This window comes from Dendrobates tinctorius, unplaced genomic scaffold (assembly GCF_039654945.1).
Source record: "Dendrobates tinctorius isolate UK_male_01 unplaced genomic scaffold, ASM3965494v1 ptg000265l, whole genome shotgun sequence".
Classification (NCBI taxonomy): Eukaryota; Metazoa; Chordata; class Amphibia; order Anura; family Dendrobatidae; genus Dendrobates; species Dendrobates tinctorius.
The window spans coordinates 16,279,360-16,302,883 of record NW_027361932.1 but is presented as its reverse complement, the minus strand read 5'-3'; the positions used below and the strand labels follow the sequence as shown (position 1 = coordinate 16,302,883).

Sequence of the window (23,524 nt, the reverse complement as noted above, 5' to 3'; positions counted from 1 at the left end):
CCCATTGTTTATCTGAAGTAGGGTCAAGAATGCTGGCAATGGGAATAGCACTAAAGTCAAGTGACATCTCGGCACCATTCATGGTCTAGCGAGCTCTACTGAAATGCAAGTCTGCATTTTTCTCCGGGTGATACAAGAATGAAGTGAAAAATGTGGTTTAACATGAACTGTTATTTAGCAATTAAAACAATGCCTAGTTTTAATCAGACAATAATGTCCTAATGTGACACAAAAATATTCCCATAAGTTACAATAGATCCTTAGTTATAAATATTATATATCACATTTACACCAGAAAACCAGCACAAAAAAATTCACAAAAATGATATAAATTCAAGAATGTTCTTACACCACATGGAGTTAATACTGTGATACTCAAATGCTATCTATCTTGCAGTCTTCTGTCTATGAAATACAAAAATATAAAGAGCATTAAACATAAACCAATAAAATGCGCACATAGTATGCGCATAGATGGAGTGCAAGGAAATGCCTCGCAATGAATCAGTCAAGGTGCAAAATGGCATGCTCCTCGTTACAAATCTCACTGCAGACCCTGCTGGGGTAAGATTTATAGCATTGTTAACCTTGTCGCTCAGCATGAATTTGAGAAGCGGGGGGTCTCAACACCCCGTCACACCGCAGCTCTGCCCACTTTGTCGGAGCTGGTTGAAAATTGCGTGAAAACACCATAAGTCATGATTTTTAAAAATGTTTTTTAAGTCACAATTCTGACGAAAAAGCTTTGCAGAATTGGGCCCATAGGGCTGATACATCAAGGTTGTAAGAAAGACCGGTAGAAGGTTAATATAATACGGCAGTGCTACAGCGGGAACAACTCTAATAGGGGTGTGGATCACAGTGTAACCGGATGTGATCACTACAAGTGTCTAAGATCCTTGGTTAGCTATGGTACACAGTACTGGGCGTCCAATAAGGCTACGAATGGGTATGGAGGGATGTATAGGTATTACACACAAGGGACACTAATATAGGGGCAGCAAACCAGCTGATGATGTAGAGGGTAAGTGTAAAACCTTCATTGATAAGTTACCTTCAGAGACCTTATCAATCAAAGGGTTTGTACTTTTCCTCTACATTGTCAGGATATCCGCCCCTACCATAGCGTCCCTAGTGTGTGGTATCTATACATCCCTCCACGCCTCTTTTAAAGGGAATCTGTCAACACACAGAAGGTTTAGTGCAACCGAACATGGGCCCAAGAGGTAAAGGGGCCAACTACCACCTCCAAAGCAAGTGGAATTCTACATTATGATGGGCAATTGGGATGCAAAGGGTCCATATACTGCTATTCCCCAAGTCAGCACTGTCAGCAAGTGAAAGCACATTCATGTGAGCGAGTCGTCTCTTCTGTCTCTGAAGTCTCTCCATTACACTTCTGGGTGTGACTGTATAGCAGGTGATGTCAGGAGACAGAGAAGAGGGCTGCATGGCCCTATAGACTGCTATGTGTGACACATTATCGCCCCTTTGTACATAAGCCCCATATTTGTAATATACTTTCACTTTAAGTCTATGTGCACCTGGAGTTTTTTTAAGGAGTCTTTTGGAGCAAATTCACTCCAAAAAAATGCCAAAAGAATCTCTAAATAAAATTTTAATAATTTCTATTCAAAAACGGCATGCTGTATGGTCAGCTTTTTGATAATTTTTAATTGGCTTCATGATTTAAAAAATGCCAAGCCGGTCAATTGTTTAGGTGTTTTCTCCTGTAAAGTGCCTCCAAACTTTACAATAGAAAACAATCGGAAGGCTACAAAGATGCCTGGGTATGTATTTGAGCGTTTTACAAGCTTTTTAAGGAGTTTTCACCTAGTAAATTGATAGGGTTGTATTAATTACAAAAAGGATTTAAAAAAAGTGTCAAATAAGAGCTTAAAAGCGTTTACACAGCATTTACAGATAACATTCTAGAAAAATCTTAATAAAACAATTCAGAGAATGTTTACAAAACGCTACCAAAAACAACTTATTGTTTTTGACGACCTCAAAAAAAAAATCACATAACCAAATAAAGCTTAAATGAAGATCTAAATGATTGTCCACAGCACGTAGTTGCAGGGGCGGACATATTGGTGCAGCAGGTAAGGGGGCCCACTGCTACCTCCATCTCAGCAAGCAGGTTGTGTCCTAAAGAGAACTACAGTTTTACATGTACACATACTGGTCTTGCACAGGGGCCCTTTTCTGTCTGCGGCCGCCACTGTGTAGTTGTATAGTCTGGACCACCTCTAAATGTCTGTGAACTACAGTATGTGTAAAGAATGGTCCAAACTATTCTAATACGATGCCACTGCAATAGCCCCATACACACTGAAAGTCTGCTGAACCCATCAATTTCAGTGGGACTAACCAATCACCTGATATGTATGTGGACCTTCAGACCCAACATCAGGAAGGATTGGACAGATGGAGTTTTGATGCCCAATCCTTTTGATGTAAAGCGGATGTCTGGTTTAAAACTACAAGTCTGCAGTCACATTATGTAACTGCAGATTTGTGAATTTCGTGCGCTGTGAAGGATCTCTAATGTCGCACCACCAGTGAGCTGTCAAGTGACTGCAAGTATGTGATTTGCAGATGTCTGGCCAAATTCCGACTAGACGTGTCAGGGCCGGATACAGTCTAGTTGGCGCGTGACCGCATGTATACAAATCCCATACTTGACAGCATGCAGTGATGTGAAGATTCACAAGTCTGCAGTCACATAGAGTTCAGGGTGAAAAAGAAGCGGATATCTCAAATAAGATAAATTGCAATAATATATAATATTTTTATAAAAAAAATGTAAAAGACAATGGATGTTTAGCACAAATCTTTGCTACACATTGTAGGAAGTGTTAATCCATGCCACTTACATCCCCGTATCCTTCTCGCATCCACATCCTTTCTACACATTGCAGTGAAATTTGCATATTCTGCTCATCAATACTGCGGACTTTGTCTGTATATGACACAGCCTGGCAACCGTCTGCATTACTGAAAGCCCCAACTTTGCACGGAAATCTGTAAAAGGAAAAAAAAAATATATATATATACACACATCTACAGCAGATGAAACCAGTGAATACGTTACAGCTGCATGACAGTAGAAAGCGTGCACGTAACTCACATTTTGTCAGATGTGGTTTCTAGAGGTTTTTTGAGGTCACTTTTAAAAACGCAGGTCGTGGCCTAGAGATACATGTATATACATCTATGGTATATGTATGTGAGTGAGGGTCTTTCATGTGGGGGCTCTCTTTGAACAAGCAGATGTTGAGGCCGCAGCAGGGAGGCCTTTGTGATGTATCAGTTTGGTATGTAGTGGTAAGCCAATATAAATACATACATGTACACGTATTTATGTCTCCAGAATATCAATGGCATACTGAGGCCTGTGCTGGACGCAACACTGCACATGGTTCTGTAATAAAAAACCTCTTAACCTATGAAATGTTAACGAATATTCTTCAAAAGACCCACGGAGACCCGACTTGTGTGTACAGAAATATAACCCCTAGTTTAGCTTCACCATCACATCTGGTTGTGAACTGACAGCCAGCCTCTGCAATAATTCCACACTACCAGAGACTGTATAACATCGCCATCTGCTGGTAAATATTGTGAAGTAACTTGTTAATTTGCTAGAATTGGTGCTCAGTGATCACGGTCTTAAACCCATAAATGAGTTCACAAAAGCCATAATATGTATTCCGTGGTGTGTCAGTGTGAACACCACTTCATAGATCTCCTCAAATCAACCCCTGTCACACGGTCTTGGAAGCTAGAAGCTTCTCCTGTAAGCTGCAATGTGTCATTAGAGCCTCAGGAGGAAGAGATTCTCCTTCCCATGCTTATGTGTTGGTGATGTGTGTAAAGGCTTTGTCCGTATGATTCCATTCATTAGTTTAGCCAGCCCCCTTCTCAGTCTTACATGGTCGCATTTGACAGCAGTATCCAAGTCATGTCCCCCAACCGTCCCAGATCCATGTGAACAGTCCCACATTTGGGGAGTTTTCTGGAGCGCAACTGGATTTGAGTATTTAAGACACTGTAAGAATATTGTACTATGTGTGTGTGGAGGAAAGGGCAGTGTGGGGGTAACATATTGTGTGTGGGGGACTGTAGGGGCATCATACTGTAGGGAAGCATTATTGTGTTGGGGGCATCATATTGTGTGTGGGGGACTATGAGGGCATCATACTATTTGAATGGGGCATTGTGGGATAAACGGTTTGTGTATGGGAGATAAGGAGGGAGCATCATACTGTTTAGGGCAGGAAGAGGTATTCTAATGTGTGTTTGGGGGCATCATTGTGTGGGGTGGAACAACGAGGGGGCTTCTCTTGGAACTGTGTGGGAGGGCACTGTTTAGGGGGCATCATACTGTGTGAGAGCATTAAATCGTGTAAGGTATACGGGGGAATTGTAGAGCATCATATTGTGTGGAGTGGCATTTTGATTGTTTCACAAAACAAACTGGGTAGGGTTATGAGTATGGCTAAACTGTAAAAAGACAAGAATTGTGCCCACCACAGTGTCACAGAGCCTCTTATCTGTCCATCAGAGTTGGGAGACAAATAGGTGAAAGTGGTTATTTGGGAATTCTTTTTCCTCTATGAGACTAAATACTTACAGCAGTGATTCTTCTGCTTCCTGTGATGTCATGTCGACACAGCAATTCCTAGCCTGCTGTCAATCAAAATGACATCAGCAGTGACATCAAGTCAACAAAGCAGAGCGAAAGAGAAGGAACTGCTCTCTTGACGTGATGTCACAGGAAGCAGAAAAATCGCTGATAGGAGCGGTCTGCGACCACTCTGAGTCAAGCTGGATCGTCGCAGGGCAGAACAGGCAAGTAGTTAGCAAGTACCTGCCAATAAGTGCTCAGCCCCATAGAGAAAAAAGTCCTTAGAGGTTATAACCATTGCAGCAGAATGCTGGCTGTGCATAAAGGCTGGCACCCACTGCTGATGGCACATTACTATAAATGTAAAGGATATCTTGTATTATCTATTCTATTATTTCTAAACACTGTTTTTCAGTGATTCCTTTGTATCCCCGTTCATACTGCACCCACACACACAAATGATACACCATTTGAAAGGTAAACTTGCCCCTTTCAGCAAAAAAATAGCCAAACAAACCACACATCCACGATTTGATCACAAAATACAGTTTAAACATTAATTTTCATAAACCTGCAGTAAGGAAAAATGACCTGCAGGTGGCACCACAGTACCCCAAAGCACACTACCAACACATCTGTAAACACGCATTGCTTTTTCGGGGATTACTTCGCCCCACACACACACACACACACACACACACACAATACACCACTTGAAAGGTAAATGTGCTCCCTTCAGCAAGAAAACAGCCAAACAAACCACACATTCACAAGTTTATCACTAAATAGAGTTTAAACATTCATTTTCATAAACCTGCAGAAAGACACAATGACCTGCAGGTGGCACCTCAACCGGAAAACATTTTTTGGCCTCTAGTTATCAAAACAATTTATTGTATTACCAATCTACATATATAAATACCTGCCTGCGCTCATCAGCTCATGAAATACATTTACATTTGACCAGCTTGATTTTTCTGAAATTGCCTGCGCCAACGACGACCAACGTGCAAAAATTTCCCACGGGCCAAGCTAGTTATATGAAATCCAGAAATGTGCAAAATGTCACGTTTTGGTCGGTATGACCTTTCTCCAACATGCTCTATAAAAATAACAAAAAAAATAGCATACAGTCAAAATAAATGTAAATAAGTATACATCATGCATAAACATACATGCAAGAATATATGATGTAAAATACAGGATATGATCTAAACAAGTAAGGCTAGTTTCACACTAGTGTTAATTCGACACAGCGCACGGCGCCACTAAGCCCCGTGCCCTGCCGGCTCCCTGCCCGCCCCATCCGGTCATCGCCACCTATCATCACACATGGACGCTTGCGATCTGCGCACCCTATCTTTAGCATAGGGTGCGCAGATCGTGCGCTAGTAGGATTTTGCCGTGCGCTGCGCACGCCGAAATGCAACATGCTGCGTTCGGCGCACCTTCAAAAGTGCGCAGCGCACGCCAAAATCCTACTAGCGCACGATCTGCGCACCCTATGCTAAAGATAGGGTGCGCAGATCGCAAGCGTCCATATGCGATAGTAGGCGGCGATGACCGGATGGGGCGGGCAGGGAGCCGGCGGGGCGGGGCTTAGCGGCGCCGTGCGCTGCATCGAATTAACGGTAGTGTGAAACTAGCCTAGCCACACTTGTTTATGTGTATATATAAATATTTATATGTATCTAACAATTAAAATCTAATCTCTCTACTTGCTGATCTGTACAGGATTTTAACATTACCTGTTTAGCGCATCGTATATTTTTTCCATATGTTTATGGATGATCTGTATGTACATATTTATGTTTATTTTGACTGTATGCTAATTTTTTGGTTATTTTTATAACTTGAGATAGGTCTTACCGACTGAAATGTCCCATTTTTGGATTGCATACAAAAACACACAATATCCTGATAATTAGAGTGGTGAATTCTTTTCTATGGCCAGGGTCATACTTGCGAGAAACTCGCGCCTCAATACCCGGCACTCGGGACCGGAGTGTGTGGCTGCATGTCCGAGTGCCAGCGCCAGTGCCGGATATTGAGGCGCGAGTTTCTCGCATTGCACTCGCAAGTGTGACCCCGGCCTACTAGTGTTAATCCGACACACCGTAGAGTGCCGTACCGACCTATTATCCACCTCTAGGAATGACTAGCCATGGCTTTCTTCAGGGGCTGCCTCTCCATTATCGCTGATGACTGACCATGGAGCCGAGAGAAGACATAGTACACATAAGTAGTATAGCCTAGCTCTGTCTCACCAGTGTGTATGTGGGTACAGCCCTTTATACAATGGCCCATGCAGTGTGTATAGGTCTACATGGGGGGGTCACATGTCCCACACAGGCCATGACTAGTTACTTAGGAGCCCCCTGTATTCTGTCACCCGGACCGTGGTGGGTGGTCTGCTGCTGTCAGGCGGCCGAGTCACACAGGAGATAGAGCGGTTGCAGATGGTGACGTCATTTGTAGGCGCCGCTCGGAGGATTCTGGGACTGACAAGTGCGAAGTTTCCCCCGATCAGGACGAGCGCTGTGCTTGTGACTCCTGGAGGTCATCGCCATGCCCCGAGGCAGCCGCAGCGTCCCTTCCCGCCCAGCACCCAGGTATGGACCATGTTACAGGACAAGGTCACTCTTCTTGGGCTAATGTCCTGTGTGACCGCAGAGAACTTGCAGGGGGTGAAATGTGACCACAGCTTCAGCCAAACATCGGCTGTTCGGAATACACCGGGAGCTAATTCTCTGTATTCTGCACTGTCTGGGGAGTTCTTGTCAGAGGTTAAGCACTCTTGCACATCATTTTCTTGATGTGTGCAACTTCTAGAGAACAATCTGTGTTACTTGAGCCCCCTAGCAAACTTTTTTTTTACATATTGATAGAAATTCCACATTATTTGGTAAGTAGATGAACCATGAGACCCCCCCCCACTGATGCCAATTGTAGAGAAGTCAGGCCAATGGGTGATGCATGTGCTTGACCGTTTCCGTATTACCAATAAAAACCCTAGTAATATAATCATTATATATGTCCTGCAGTATAATCCACTGCTGACCACCGCATTGTGAATTCTCTGTTCTGCTTTAGGGTCCGAGAATCAGAATTCATGTATAAAGACAGGCAAAACTTCCCCGCAGAAGGCATGCTGAGCCCTTGTGCCCCCTCCTTTATAGGCGGTATATTTCCAGGAGTGCCCGCTTTACAGCACTCAGTATTTTTACGTCAAGCACGCTCAGCTTCACGCAGCCCTCTCCCTGGCAGTATCATCCTATAGGCATATGTACCGTATATGAGCCTCCAGATCTGCTCTTCTGTGCCCCTCAGACGATCTGGAGACCTGCTCTTCATAGGTGTTTGCTACACCTGGTCCTAATACACCAACCTGGCAGATATCCACCAGCCACACGTTGGGGACACCTGCATTACAGAATGGATGCCATCTGAAACAGAAGGGTCTCGTTGACTGTGATGAGGTTCAGCTATTCCATTTTTGTGTGTGTTTAAAACAGGGCTGTGGAGTCGGTAAGCCAAACCTGCGACTCCGACTCCGACTCCTCAATTTCCCTTACACCGACTCCGACTCCAACTCCGACTCCGACTCCCACACATATTGCTTATATTTAAGTGAAAAATTTATTGTAGTACAATGTGAACCTCAGACATTTAATCATTTCTATGATACAATAATCAAGACATTTAGATAGAACAGAATATATATTGGTGTACTACCCGGTTTTCATTCTTTTTGGTACAGATACGATATGGATAGACAGATATGGATAAATGGATAGAGCAGATTTCTAATCTGCTTTTGCTATTGAAAACATTATCTATGAGCTCAAAAACCTTTCAGGTGATGCGGTTTTTTAAAAAGATGATCAGCTTTTGCAGCTGAAAAACGTATCCTCAAAAAATACAGGAAAAACGCTGTGTGTGAATGTAGCCTTAGATCAGGAATAGAACAGTCATTTATAGGACATTTCATAACTTTCCCAAACTCCTATGAAAAAATATTCAGCACATCCTGCATTGAATTACTGTACCCAATTTATTATATATTTTAGGAGTCGGAGTCGCTCCATTTTATACCGACTCCAACTCCGACTCCGACTCCACCAAAATGAGCACCGACTCCACGACTCCGACTCCGACTCCACAGCCCTGGTTTAAAAACACACACAAAACAGAAACCAGACACCCCCTATTAGGGTATGTTTCCACGGTCAGTAAACACTGCGGATTGGATGCTGCGGCCAGATGTTACAGCATAGTGGAGGGGATTTTATGAAATCCCATCTCCACTATGCGTGCAATCACGCAGGTGGCAGACCCGAATATACGCACAAGCTGCGCGTCTTTATAGACCGCAGCAGGTCTATTTATCTTGCGGAGACCCTCAGTCTCGGCAAGATAAATATCACAGTTAAATGTATAGGACGCGGTGATTACAAAAGCTGGCAGCGCTCCATCCAAAGCGCTGCCAATACTGACCGTGGAAACATACCCTTATAGTCAGTGGACCCTTCTTCAGTCTTCTTCTGTTCTCCATTCTTGTGTCATTTCTTACCATCAGTGTGGATTCTAGTAACATAGTTTTGAAGGCTGAAGGAAGACCTTATGTCCATCTAGTTCAGCCTATTTTTAGTGCAGCTGTTCTGCATTGTTGATCCTGGGGAAGGCAAAAAACCCACAGAGTAGAAGCCAATTTTCCCCATAGGGAAAAAAATTCCTTCCCCCTAATCTGGGTCAACCATCTACCTATAATCTGTTATTCGTAACCTTCTATACTGTTACTCACCAGAAAAGCATCCATTCCTTTCTTAAATTCATTCAGTGAGTTGGCCATCACCACTTCCTCAGGAAGAGAATTCCAGAGCCTCACTGCTCTTACCGTGAAGAACCCTCTTCTATGCTGGTGCAGAAATTGTCTTTCCTCTAAACGAAGAGAATGCCCCGTTGTTCTTGTCACAGTCCTTGGTACACACAGTTCGCTGGAGAGATCTCTGTATTGCCCTCTGATATGCTTGTACATATGTATTAGGTCTCCCCTAACTCTTCTCTTTTCTAGAGTAAATAGACCTAATTTTGATAACCTTTCTAGGTATTGTAGTGAACCAACTCCATTTATCATTTTAGTAGCCCGCCTTTGAACCCTTTCAAGTTATTGTTTTTCTTGTATTCAACAATAACTAAAAAAAAAAATCATCCAAATTTCTTCTACTCATTGAAAAGTAAAGCCAATATACTCAGATGACACGCGGATGGCATCTGTGCACTGTCTGTTTTTTTTATGGACCCAATAACTTGACTGGGACATTTGATCTGCAAATTGGATCAAAATTGGGCTTGTCTTCTGTCCGTAAAAACCCAAACTTGAGTAACTGTCAGCTAAAAAGGCCGTAGAGATAGCTGGTAACTGGTGGACTTTGCCAAAGCCCACATTTCCTATTGTGTAGCCATATATTTGTTACGTAACTGACGGTGATGGATGAAATGAAGTAACACAGATATGTATTTCAGGTACTTTTGCTTTATATCTGCTATATGGAGATACGGCTCCGTATTTAAAAATTTGCTCTTCCAATAACTGATTTTTCATAGGTTCACTTTTATGCTAAAAGTAGTTTTGGATCCCTTCAGAGGAATTTAATGGGGTATTCTCAAGATGTCTCTTGAGCTGCTCAGAGCTATGCAGTTTCCTTACTTCCTGGTTTCTGGTGGGGTGGGCTCTTTTCCTTAAGTGACAGTTCTGGTGAATGACAGAGCTGTGTTATTAGATCATGTTTACACGTTCAGTATTTCACCTCAGTATTTGTAAGCCAAAACCAGGAGTGGGTGATAAATACAGAAGTGGTGACGCTTTTCTATTATACTTTCCCTCTGATTGTTCCACTCCTGGTTTTGTCTTACAAATACTGAGGTCAAATACTGAATGTGTGAGCATGGCCTATAGAGCTCAGCAGCACAAGTTCTCCTGTAGAACATTCTGCTATTAGTAGTTAGTTCTGGAGTGTACACTGCTGTCACTGTAGTTACATATAGAGATATCAGGGTATTTGGACAAGCACACAGCTCAGGAAAGTGAGAGACCTAATTTGAGAGAAGCCGATGCTGCGGACTGGTGAAATCACAAGATTTATGACAGTCGGGAGAGAAGGAGGGAGGTGAGCAGAAATCAATAGTTTGTCGAGAGGTGTTTGGAGAGTCAACCCCACTTCTGGAATGTAACTACTGCATGTAACACCCTGGGCCAGGCTTTGGGCAGGCAACAAGCTCCATGGCAAGCAGCTGTAAACTATGTAAGATAAAAGCTCTCATTGCAGGCATATGACAGATAGAAAAAGCAAGTCAATTGCAAACTTGCCTAATTTCTTGTTGCCTAATTAATTAAAGCTACTTCATTACTTGAGAGTATCCCTTCAAGTAAACCTTTTCTTTAACACAATGAAATGTTTAGGATACGTCCAGTGTGTTGAGTGTATGCAGACTCCTTCACTTGCCTCATGTCTGCAGGCATTCTTCCATAGAAGTAATCATCTTACAGAATACCTTTTATATATTTATAGAATTTGATGAAACAGTCTGCAACTTTTCAGTTGGATTTGTATGTGATTGGATAGAAAAAAAACTGAGCACAAACATCTGATTAGAAATATTTGGTATTACAGTCATGGTCAAAAGTTTAGAGAATGACACAAATATTATATTTTCACATGATCTGCTGCCCTCTGGTTTTTATGTGTGTTTGTCAGATGTTTTTATCACATACAGAAATATAATTGCAATCATATTATGAGTAACAAAAGGTTATATTGACAGTTAGAATGAGTTAATGCAGCAAGTCAATATTTGCAGTGTTGACCCTTCTTCTTCAGGACCTCAGCAATTCTCCCTGGCATGCTCTCAATCAACTTCTGGATCAAATCCTGACTGATAGCAGTCCATTCTTGCAAAATCAATGCTTTTATTTTGTCTGAATTTGAAGGTTTTTGTTTGTCCACCCATCTCTTGATGATTGACCACAAGTTCTCAATGGGATTAAGATCTGGGGAGTTTCCAGGCCATGGTCCCAAAATCTCTGTTTTGTTCCCTGAGCCATTTAGTTATCACCTTTGCTTTATGGCAAGGTGCTCCATCATGTTGAAAAAGGCATTGTTGATCGCCAAACTGCTCTTGGACGGTTGGGAGAAGTTGCTCTTGGAGGACATTCTGGTACCATTCTTTATTCATGGCTGTGTTTTTAGAGAGAGCCCATTCCCTTGGCTGAGAAGCAACCCCACACATGAATGGTTTCAGGATGCTTGACAGTTGACATGAGACAAGACTGGTGGTAGCGTTCACCTGGTCTTCTCCGAATAAGCCATTTTCCAGATGTCCCAAACAATCGAAAAGGGGATTCATCAGAGAAAATGACTTTACCCCAGTCCTCAGCAGTCCACTCCCTGTACCTCTTGCAGAATATCAGTCTGTCCATGATGTTTTTTCTGGAGAGAAGTGGCTTCTTTGCTGCCCTCCTTGAGACCAGGCCTTGCTCCAAGAGTCTACGCCTCACAGTGCGTGCAGATGCACTCACACCTGCCTGCTGCCATTCCTGAGCAAGCTCTGCACTGCTGGTAGCCCGATCCTGCAGCTGAAACACTTTTAAGAGACGGTCCTGGCGCTTGCTGGTCTTTCTTGGGCGCCCTGGAGCCTTTTTGGCAACAAGGGAACCTCTCTCCTTGAAGTTCTTGATGATGCGATAGATTGTTGACTGAGGTGCAATCTTTCTAGCTGCGATACTCCTCCCTGTTAGGCCATTTTTGTGCAGTGCAATGATGACTGCACGTGTTTCTTTAGAGATAACCATGGTTAACAGAAGAGAAACAATGATGCCAAGCACCAGCCTCCTTTTAAAGTGTCCAGTGGTGTCATTCTTACTTAATCATGACAGATTGATCTCCAGCCCTGTCCTCATCAACACCCACACCTGTGTTAATGGAGCAATCACTGAAACGATGTTAGCTGGTCCCTTTAAGGCAGGGCTGCAATGATGTTGAAATGTGTTTTGGGGGATAAAGTTAATGTTCTAGGCAAATATTGACTTTGCAAGTAATTGCTGTTAAGCTGATCACTCTTTATAACATTCTGGAGTATATGCAAACTGCCATTAGAAAAAATGAAGCAGTAGACTTTGTAAAAATTAATATTTGTGTCATTCTCTAAACTTTTGGCCATGACTGTACATGTATATTTATTTCCATTTGTCTTTGTAGCCCTGCTCCTTCTCATGCCCCGGCTCCTTCACATCCAGCACCTTCTGCTGTGGCCACAGCTCCACCCCCATCCCAGGGGCCCGGATTAATGGCTCAGATGGCTACTACAGCAGCTGGGGTGGCAGTGGGGTCAGCAGTTGGACATGTCCTTGGTGGAGCCCTCACTGGAGCTTTTAGTGGTGGCAGCTCTGAGCCTGCGAAGCCAGCTGTACAGGTGGGTATCGACTTAGAAGTAATGATGAAATATGCCAGTTGGTTCGTTCAGTGGATATTGTCTTGTCCAAAATTTATTTGATGTCATGTTGTAGGCTCTAGAAGATTTAAGCTATCTTTGCGACATCTAATGCATTTACTTTGCTTATCGTCCTTACTTATAATGCTCCTCAGTGTACATCAGACTAATGTTGGCCACCCTCAATGATATCGACAGTTCCTCAGACACACCAATGTGTATGGTGGAGCGAGCCAACTTCTTATTGGTAGGGAAGATGTTGAAAATGGGCATGTCCAATTTCAGACTGACTTTTGCTTTGTTCTTCAAGAGAAAAGCTGCCGGCAGAGATGTCTGTTTTCTCATGGAGAACACAAAAGTGATCGGCTGAATGAGCACTCCTGTGTATGGGAGAGACAGCCAAGATCACTGTTCGGCCACCAGCTGTCTAATGGGTATAAGGGCCCTTAACAGCCAAACTACTCTATTAATCATAGATATGCTGAAGAACTCCATGTCATCATAACGTCCATCCATGATCATCAGTGCTGTGCAGTCTTCAATGTCTGAACCTTAGTTCAAATCTCTGTTTCTTATCTCTGTTCTTCTGCTTCATCAGAGGAGCACAACAAACAAATTACCAAAAGTGAAGGATCCCTGACTTGAATGATAGCAACAGAGTCTGATGGCCCCTTATGATAGGGTGTTATCCAGTGATGGGACGTCAAATTTTACTACACACTAGAGTACAGCATCCTCAATATCTGATTTAATCTTCTATAGAGGTTCCCCTCACACATGTGGATAAAGCCTTATGCTGTGATGTAGATCTTGTGCAAGAGGGAGGCAGTGTCCAAGCGCACTAAACCTTAAGTAGGTGTACAGCCCCATCTTCATATTAGATGTTCACAAGCCCCGGAGTGCAGAGTGGAAGGGACACAGTGGCCCACGTAGCATGCATGCTCACACCTCACATAGCCACTGACTCACAGCGGCTCCGGCGCATGCACACTTCTGACATGAAGCTGAGTCAGTGTGCATGGCTGAGGAGCAGATGGGCAGTGCGCACGCTCGAGGTTTGCTAGGTGGTTGCTGTGACGTAGGGCCAGTCACAGCAATCAATCGCAATGCTGTGGGTGTGCGTAATTTGAACAGAACACTATGTGATCCGTGGCTGAAACAATAAATGGCATGTATGAGTTATACTTACTCCCGGCCAGTGGGCGTGGCCTCGCTCCATACCCTTGTATGGAGCAAGGCTGTGCTCTCTAGTCAGATACGCCCACTGGCTGGCCTGCTGCCTTGGCTCAATATAAATGTATCGAATGAGACCACACCCACCGTCCTGGAGTATGTATAACTCATACATACCCTCCGGTCCTGGGTTGGAAACCGCTTTTAGGCAGTCCCATAGAGAATTAGTAGAGCGTTGGTTCGCACGCACCGCTCCTTTCCAAATGGGGATTTTAGTGCCCCATTCTTGGTTTCTTGGGTAGGTGTGGGTGGGTCAGACATCTATCAATCAGAAAGTTGTCACATAGTCACAGGGCTTTTTTTTACCTTTTAGACTAGTAGGGAAAGGAAAAAGAAAATGAGGGAGGATGTGAATAAAACTTTTAATTTTATTTTGTAATCAGTAAAAAGTAATATTAAAATAGAATTCACATACATCCACTCCGACATTGAATGGTGATCAGCGTGTCAGTTCAGGCATGCTGTGGTAGTTCCATTAGCGCCATGCTGTTATCCCACACGTAGATATCATGACCCTATATCAGTTTATATAGTGATCCTATCTAACATCACTCCTGTCATAGGCTCTGGACATGTGGCCCTGATGCACGTTTCGCCAGGATACTGGCTTTTTCTAAACCTCCTTACCCCATTTTATTGAAAGTTAGGGATATGAGTGATACATCCCATAAGATTCTTTTCATTGCTGACCGTGTAAGTATGGATACTAATCTGTCTGACCAGTAACTGACTAGGAACGTTGGTCAAGAATCCTACTCAAAATACAATAATTCTTCACATCCTGGTATGTCATCGGGATTTAGTGGATCACAGCTGTGATTACAATCATTATAGTTGTGATCCTATGTACATATGTGTGTATGTGGATTCTGTTTTAATATTAATTTTTATTGATTTCGATATATAAAAGGAAATTTTAATTCACATTCTCCCTCATTTTCTTTTCCCCTTACTTACTAGTCTACAATCTTTCTGGTGGTTTAATGTCCAATGAGATATGACAATCCCATTCTTTCTTGCCATTTAAATTGTGTTGTTTTTTTAGAAATTGAAAGTGTCAATTTATAAAAATACAGACAGTACAGACCCCACCCCTGTTCAAAAAAAAAATCCCAGCATGCAAAGCTTATTTCTTAAAGTGCACATCTACGGTTGGAGCCATGGTCCTGCATATAGCAGAAAAGAAACAGTTGTGTAATTCATACATGAGAAGGAGCAGTAAGTAAATAAGTTGTCCACTGCTTAAATATTGATGGCATTAGATCAGTGGGGGTCTGACACCTAGGACCTCCATTGATTAGTTGTTTGCTGTTGTGGTGGCGACCAGATATAAACAGCGGCCATTCTCAAGCAATGAAGTTAGCCTCCTATTCACTTCAATAGGAGCTGAGCTGTAATAGTAGGTAATGGAACAGTTGTGCTGTGGATTCTGTACACTGTTTGCTTCCAGACATCGCTAAAGCTGCTGGAGGTACTGGGTGTTGTGTCCATCAATCTAAATATTGATAACCTATCCTAAGGGTAGGTCATTAGTATCTAAGTAGCGGACATCACCTTTGAAGGTTAAAGTATGACAGTTTCCTTATACCTCTGGCATTCCAATAAAGAATGCAGGGGAGGTGTGCATGGTCGACCTCTGCTCCATTCAGACCAGGCTTTGCAGGACCTTGCCATTGGGAATCTCAGTGGTCAGATGCCAAGCGATCCATAATGTGTCCCATATTCTATTGATAACACATACTTGGGATATGTTCTAGGGATAACACACTTGGTACAAACCCTTTAATGCCCATACTTTTTATTTGATCACGTTGGACAATTATTTATGGATTTGGGTTTTTTTGGGGGACAAACTCCTTTAACATGCTGGTACCACTTGCATTGAGCAATGTGTCCCCCATGCAGAGCACATAACACATTGTACAATTACACAACTGTTAAATATTAACCTGAAGTTTCCTACAGAAAAATCAAATGGATTCCCTTGTGACTGACCTTGGCTATACTAGTGTAAAGAGAATCGTAGACCGGTGTTGTAACCCTTTTATTTGGCAAGTATGGGCCAGTGTTTGGGAAAGTGAGAATATTATATTTTTCTGTTACAAGGGGGAACATAGTATTTTAGAAGGGGTTGTGTGAGCCGCTACTCGGAAAACCCCTTCTTAAATACTATGTTCCTCTTTGTACAATAAAAATACCCTATGCTCAACCCACGTAATGGCACCATTCGAGCAATGTTAGAGCTGGGGCCTTCCAAGGCTCCCATCACATTGGCTGCATGGCAGCTCATTAGTGGCCACCAATTGACTGCAGTACTTGGGTGACAAATGAAAAGTCACGCGAAGGCTAGGAGATGGGGCACAGCCATCACTGGAATGGAGTTGGAATGGAATGCGAATATAGGGTACTTGTATTTAACAAGGGGAAAATGGGTTGTCTGAGTAAGTGGACAACTCCTTTAATAGTAATCTGATACAGCCATCATTATAGCATGGCAGTCCTTTTTATAGGATAGGTGCCGTGGAACCTGCCAGGTGGTTGTTGGCCATTGAAAAAAAAGATGTACCCTCTTCTATAATCTCCAATCAAAGCCATTCTCTATCTAGCTCTTACTAGGTTAGTGTTATTGGTATTTTCTGTGGGGTGATGTTAGGATGTAAGGGGATCTTCTGACATAAATATACTAGTAACGAGCAGATCAATGAGAACACAGGAAGGAACAGGTTTATTTAACCCTTCCTACCTATGTATTTTTTCAAGATAAGTGACCTAATGGACCATAATATACCAAGAAAGATCAGGAAAAAGACTCATACCCCTTATTCCCTTTAAAGAAGCACTACCATCAAAATTTTTGTCGTCTTAATATATTGCAGTCATCATATTATATACCAATGTGTACTTACAATTGCTCATTTCGACTTTCTACACAACTAATTCTTCTGTTTTCCATTAGGTCTACGACCTCACATGATTAAAATCTGACTAGCTATATCCTTCTAAGCTCTATGTCGAAACAGGAGGTCAAGTTTCCCTGTATGAGTCAAAAGTCCCTGGCAGGAGGAGGAGGAGGGAGCAAGCTGAGTCAGGAGTTGAAGAGGGGATGATAAATTGCAGGGACAAAAGACTTCCTGTTTCTACATAGAGCATAGAAAAGAGAAGAATTACCATATATACTCAAGTATAAGCCGTGGTATCTAATTTTACCTAAAAAAAATTACGGGAAACCTTATTGACTCGAGTATAAGACGGGTATGCGTTGTCCCCTCATCCCCATCCTGGTGTGCACGGCCTCCTCATCCCCACCCTGGTATGCACAGCCCCATCCCTAGCCTTGTATGATTGGCTCCCATGAAAAAACATGAAAAAAATTAACCATTACACTTACCTTCCTGTGCTCCCTCGCTTCGTCTTGTTCTGGTGCCAGTAGCTGCTTTGCTTTATGGTTGTAAGCAGAGCATGGCAGAGATGTCATGCGCTGCTCACAAGCAGAGCACAGCTGCCAGAATATTCCTCGCTCACCATGCCGGAACTATGTGCGTGGAGGGCAGTTCGTATTAAGTATCGTGCACAGTGTCAGCCGCCAGGTGGTCACGTGTGCCACTGCTTAAGAGAAATGAATATTCACCTTTCTTAGGTAGTGGCACACTTGAAAGCCCGGCAGGAGCCGGACGCTGAGGCTGCCACTGTGTGCGCTATTACAGAGAAATGAATATTCATTGCCAGTGCAGTGAATATTCATTTCTCTTTAGCAGCGGGCACAACAGTTAGCTGCAGCCACCGGCTCCTACCTCTGTGACCCGCTGCTCCGCCACTGCCCCTCACCCTCCATGTTCTGGACACCTCACATGAGTATAAGCAAAGGGGGGGGGGTTCAGCACAAAAAAAAGTGCTGAAAAACTCAGCTTATACTAGATTATAACAGTAACTGGGTAGAAAAGCAAAATATAATTGCAATATATTAATATTGTAGAAACTTTGATTGGGAGGGTTTCTGTAAGGCTTCGTTCACAAGTTCAGAATTTAGTCAGTATTTGTAAGTTAAAACCAGGAGAGGGTGATAAATCCAGAAGTGGTGACGTGTTTCTATTCTACAATTCCTCTGATTGTTCCTATCCGGGTTTTGGCTTACAAATACTGAGGTAAAATACTCACCAAATACTGAATGTGTGAATGTGGCCTTAGTGGGACTATTTTTCAAGAACTAGGGGTGAAGAAAGGTGTGTGTGTCCCCTCTAAGTTCTTCTGAATATCTTAGACTTATTTCAGCTATGTCAAATTTTACATGGATATTAGTAATGATTCTACAGTAAGTGAAAGTCTGTGACAATCCATTACAATAGGTGTAAAAAGGCTTTCTGCCACCCCACTCAACAGGTAGCATGCTACTGATTCCTGAGGGCGAGTCCTTGTCCAGATCTGAGGCACTTTACATGACAGATCCCTGGCAGAAATCACTCGGCTATCTGTTATGGATGTACAGTGTGAAATGCCAGGGTTCAGCATGAAGCAAACGTCAGAATTGCAAACCCTTAGAGAAAGAAGGTGCTGCTTCAGTTACCACTCAGAATAATTGTTTATAGGGTCTATTTGGATGTAATTGATGTAAATGATTTGTATAAGGCTGGTTTCACACTAGCGTTCTCGGGCGCAGGGCCGCTGCTTAGCTCCGCCACCGGCCGCGCCCACTCCGGTCAGCTCCTAGGATCGCATGAGGCTGCATGCGATCAGCGTACCCTATACTTAGCGTTGGGTACGCTGTCCGTGCACTAGTCGTGCGCTGGTATGATTTTGCTGGTGCTGCGCCCAGCGCACAAAAACGCGCTGTTGCATTTTTGTGTGCTGGGTGCAGCGCCAGCAAAATCAAACCAGCGCACGACCAGCACACGGTCAGCGTACCCAACGCTAAGTATAGGGTACGCTGATCGCATGCAGCCTCATGCGATCCTAGGAGGAGCTGACCGGAGGGGGCGTAGCCGGGGGCGGAGCCAAGTGGCAGCCCTGCGCTACGCCCAAGAAAGCTAGTGTGAAACTAGCCTAATATGTGTTCTTCTCACATAACTGTTAGTTTTATGTTTTTCCTCTATTTCTGATAATACCCCCTTTTTTTTTCCTATAGGAGCCCCAGAAGCCCCCAGCTTTCTCCCAGCAGCCCCAGTCTCAATTTGGCCCCTGTCACTATGAGATGAAGCAGTTTCTGGACTGTGCTACCACACAGAGTGACCTGACTCTGTGCGAGGGGTTTAGCGAAGCTTTAAAGCAGTGCAAATACAACTATGGTGAGTAGTCCATGAATGGGAGGATGGATTATGGTGTAAGATCACCCACCTGAAGGTGTTAAAGGGGTTTTCACATCTCCAAGGTCATATCTCAATATGTACTAGGTGTAATATTAGCAAATATCCCCAATCAGAAATGTAGATTAGTTATTCTGATTCGCTATGTCACTTAGCCCATGTGCAGGCATTGCAGTAGTTTAGTTATCTATGGTTGCGACAACTAATTAACTGTCACTATATGAGTGGTTATAACCATGGATACCTAAGTTACTGCAATGCCCTGCACCAGGGGTAAGTGACAAAGCGAATCAGAAGAACTATACTACATTTCTGATTGGAGGTATTTTATAATTTTATTATTACACCTACCACAATTTGGAATGGGATCTTGGAGATAGGAATACCCCTTTAACTATTTGTGAGACTCCACTAAGGCACCTCTGTTATAAAGGTCATTACTTCATGTGATATCATTGGTGAGTTATCAGCAATTCTAATTTGACCGTGTCATGACACAGCTGTCGGAAGACCTGGGACCAGGGGCTCCTTCCCTGTCCCTAACACTAGGGGGCACCCTAGCTTTCTCTATTCCCCGGGATACTTCTGAAGGCAAAGATGCTGGGGCCTCCACCCTTGCCTTATCTCGTGAGTTAGCCCTCCGTCTGATCTCTTCCCCCCCACCCAGGGAAGAGGGGTGCTACTGTGCACTGTAGTACACCATCCCGACAAACAAGGCAAGTCAAACAAGGGTTAACAGAAAACTCCAGCCATACAAAATATTCACTCACATGTAACAGAGGAATGCATCGGGGCGTGGAGGTAGGGGAATAAACCAAAATAGAGAAGGATAGTGTATTACCAAGCAACAGTCACAGATAACTCCTCCAACTCTCCTCATAAGAACTCCTCTCCCTCCATTAACCATGCAGTAATAAAGCTTTCTCTGACAAGGATTTGTAACACAGCCCAGATTATAAACGAAAAGGAATGGCTAACCGAGCTCAGCTGTGAGCACAGGGATTTCCAACACGGCCGATTAACCCCTGTTCTGCCAGAACAAATAAACACGTTTAAAATGAAGAAGTGCTTCTTCTCAGCATCGGAGTAGGAGCAATCAGACGCTGCAGTATTCTGGCTCCACACTGTCGCGGTAACCCCGTGACAGCGTGATCGACCTCATTAGTGAGTACTGTATCTTGTCACCTGTAATATGGTGACTAGGAAAGAGGGGAGATGTAAGAGGAATCAGTTCACTCACGTTTAGGTTAAGGCTGTCACTAGTGTACTTCTTCTTGGAAGCTGCAGCAGTTTTAAGGTGGCCATGTCCATGGGGGGGCTGAAGGGAAAGGAGGAGTGTTGTGAATTCACTTTCTGGCCTACCTCTGGTTACTAGTGAAGGTAGTGGAGCTGGTTGTATTTACAGAGGGGTCGTGAGTTCTCTTTCCGGGCTCCCTCTGGTGGTTACAGGAGGTAATGGAGCCGATCTAATTAACAGAGGCCTGCCACCTGATAATGAGGAGGACGATTGGACATTTGGAGTTTCTGACTGGATTTAAGACAGCCGACTCCCTCTATCCCTGCTGGTGATTTTTTCCTGCCTCCTGCGGTCTTAGTTTCCAGCTCAGTCCCTGAATGCTCAAGCTAAGGCTATGTGCACACGTTGCGGATTCCGCTGCGGATTTTTCCGCGTGGAAACGCAGGTAAAGTGACCTGCGGTTTTCCTGCGGTTTCACACCTCTACTATGGTAAAGGTATGAAACCGCTGCGGAATCCGCACAAACAATTGACATGCGGTTTGTAAACCGCAGCAAAACCGTGCGGAAAAATCTGCACCGTCAGCACAGCGTTTTTGAAACCCCATAGGGTTTCATTGTACTGTACATGGTCAGCGGAACTGCTGCGTTTCCGCAGGGCCAAAACCGCTGCGGAAACGCAGCAGAATCCGCAACGTGTGCACACAGCCTAAGTGTTCTTTGCTATTGTTCACATTTGATTTGGTTCTGTCTATTTCAGTTTTGTGTGGTCAGCCAGCCCCGGCTGGGGCTATGCTGAATGTCCATCCTTATGTTACTGTTTGTGCCAGTTTGTTTTTGTCCCTTATTAGATTGGCCTCTCTTTGCTCTGCTTTCAGAATATAACAGAGTGCTGATATAGTGGGCGAAGTCTAGTGACTTCAGTAATTTTTCTATCAGACGTGTTGGGCATTTTTTGCAGGGTTTTTTGCGTGATTGCAGACAGGGTCTTTCCTTTCCTTTCCTGCCCTGTCTAGTTAGTTTGGGCCCCATCGTTTGCTCAGCCTATTTTCCTGCCTGCATTTGTGTTTTCATCTTGTCACACCGATAATATATGTTTGGGGGCTGTCTATTGCTTTGGGTTCTGCTCTGGGGCAGTTTAGATTTCCCTTTCTTGCTTTAGGCTTATTTAGTTCTTCGGCTGTGTCGAGGCGTCTAGAATCATCGTAGGTACTCTCCACGGCTACTGCTAGTTGTGTGGATAGGATCAGGGGTCTGCAATCCGCTTAGTTACCAACCTCTCTGATTTTCTGTGGCTTAGCTTGGTCTTGCTTTCCTCCTTGGTGACCCAATCATAACCGAGGAGGCTTACGGTGTGTTGATTTCATCAGTTTATTCTAATACAAACGCGTTTACAGCACAGAGGTAACTTGTTTGTCCCAGGCCCCAATGCAAAATCTGTAATGTAGGCCCGTACCTATCGTGAGGCTTTATTTGTACAGTACTGGTGTCTCCTTATGTAGCTGTGGGGTCTTTGCACCTTCCCGGACACTAGGATTTAGGAGAGACTGGAAAATTTGCGCGCGCTATGGTTCTGCATCTGGTTTAGGCCTCATTCAGACATCTGTTTTTAACATGCATGTTGTATCAGTGTTTTTCACAGAGAGAACACATACCCATAATAAGCTTTGGAGCTGTTCACATTGCTGAGGGTTTTTATTTTTGCTGACTGCATGTCACCAAAAACAAAATCAGACATGTCTGTTTTTAATTTGAGTCACAGTTCAAAATCGCCCCTACAACTTTTTAGGGCCATAAAAATCAGCGCACGATGTAATCCGTCCATGTGCTGTCTCTTTTTAACATTCTAATGAATCAGAGAAGCTTTCTTTTTTTTTTTTTTCTTTTGCATATACAAGAAAATCACTGGTAAAACACTGATGGTAAAAACTGACACTGACCAAATACTGATGCAAATCAAATGAAAAACACTGTCTGAATGAGGCCTTAGACTATTAATTGATAATTGATCCGCTGTAACTATGGTTTTCTGACTTTTGCAGGTGTCACCTCCCTTTTGTGACGTTTCTTGCTAGCCCTGCTGGACATCAGACCTAGGAGAAGCCACTACTTCACATTTCAGTTATCTGCTTTTAGTATTATGTCTATCAAATAGAATAATGAATAAATCTAGATATATTTATATGTAATCCTGCAATTTTGTTTTTCTTTTTTTTTTTTTTCCTGAGCATGCGTACTACCGCTCCAATCTAACAGGGATAAAAATGCTCTGTTCTTCCAGTTGGAGGGGCTCCCAGCTATTGGACCTCCACCAATCAATAAGTAATCACCTATAACCTGACAACTGATACATGGATAGCACATATGTTGTCGGTCGTGAAGGGGTTAAAAGCGGCTCGGAGACAGACTAGTCAGACTGGCAGGTTCCGGCGGCTTCTCCCTGCCCGCTCCTCATGAGTAAGATACTTGCAGCCAGTGTCTGATACATGCTGCCCATGGATGGGCACATAAAGTATAAAAAATATTAGAAATTTGTTAAAGAATGACATGTAGATTGAGAAATTGTAGTCAGGTTCTGCCCGGACTTCAAAACTATCTAGATACAGCAGATACTTTTCACCCGTTCTCTATTGTGT

At 43.4% G+C, this 23,524-nt stretch overlaps 1 protein-coding gene across 1 annotated transcript; it reads left to right on the top strand.

Moving 5' to 3' along the window:
• The first annotated feature begins 7,025 nt into the window (after positions 1–7,025).
• CHCHD10 (coiled-coil-helix-coiled-coil-helix domain containing 10) lies at positions 7,026–23,077 on the top strand. Its single transcript, XM_073559164.1, has 4 exons — positions 7,026–7,245; positions 12,892–13,105; positions 19,476–19,635; positions 22,931–23,077. Exons 1-4 carry the CDS (start codon positions 7,202–7,204, stop codon positions 22,948–22,950), a joined length of 438 nt encoding a protein of 145 aa, XP_073415265.1. The 5' UTR covers positions 7,026–7,201; the 3' UTR covers positions 22,951–23,077.
• Positions 23,078–23,524: the final 447 nt, after the last annotated feature.

Excerpts from the sequence above, each read along its gene's own strand:
- CHCHD10 (XM_073559164.1), top strand. The coding sequence starts at position 7,202 with ATGCCCCGAGGCAGCCGCAGCGTCCCTTCCCGCCCAGCACCCAG. Across the intron at positions 13,106-19,475 it reads CTGCGAAGCCAGCTGTACAG|GAGCCCCAGAAGCCCCCAGC; the intron begins GTGGGTATCGAC and ends TTTTTCCTATAG. Across the intron at positions 19,636-22,930 it reads GCAGTGCAAATACAACTATG|GTGTCACCTCCCTTTTGTGA; the intron begins GTGAGTAGTCCA and ends TGACTTTTGCAG.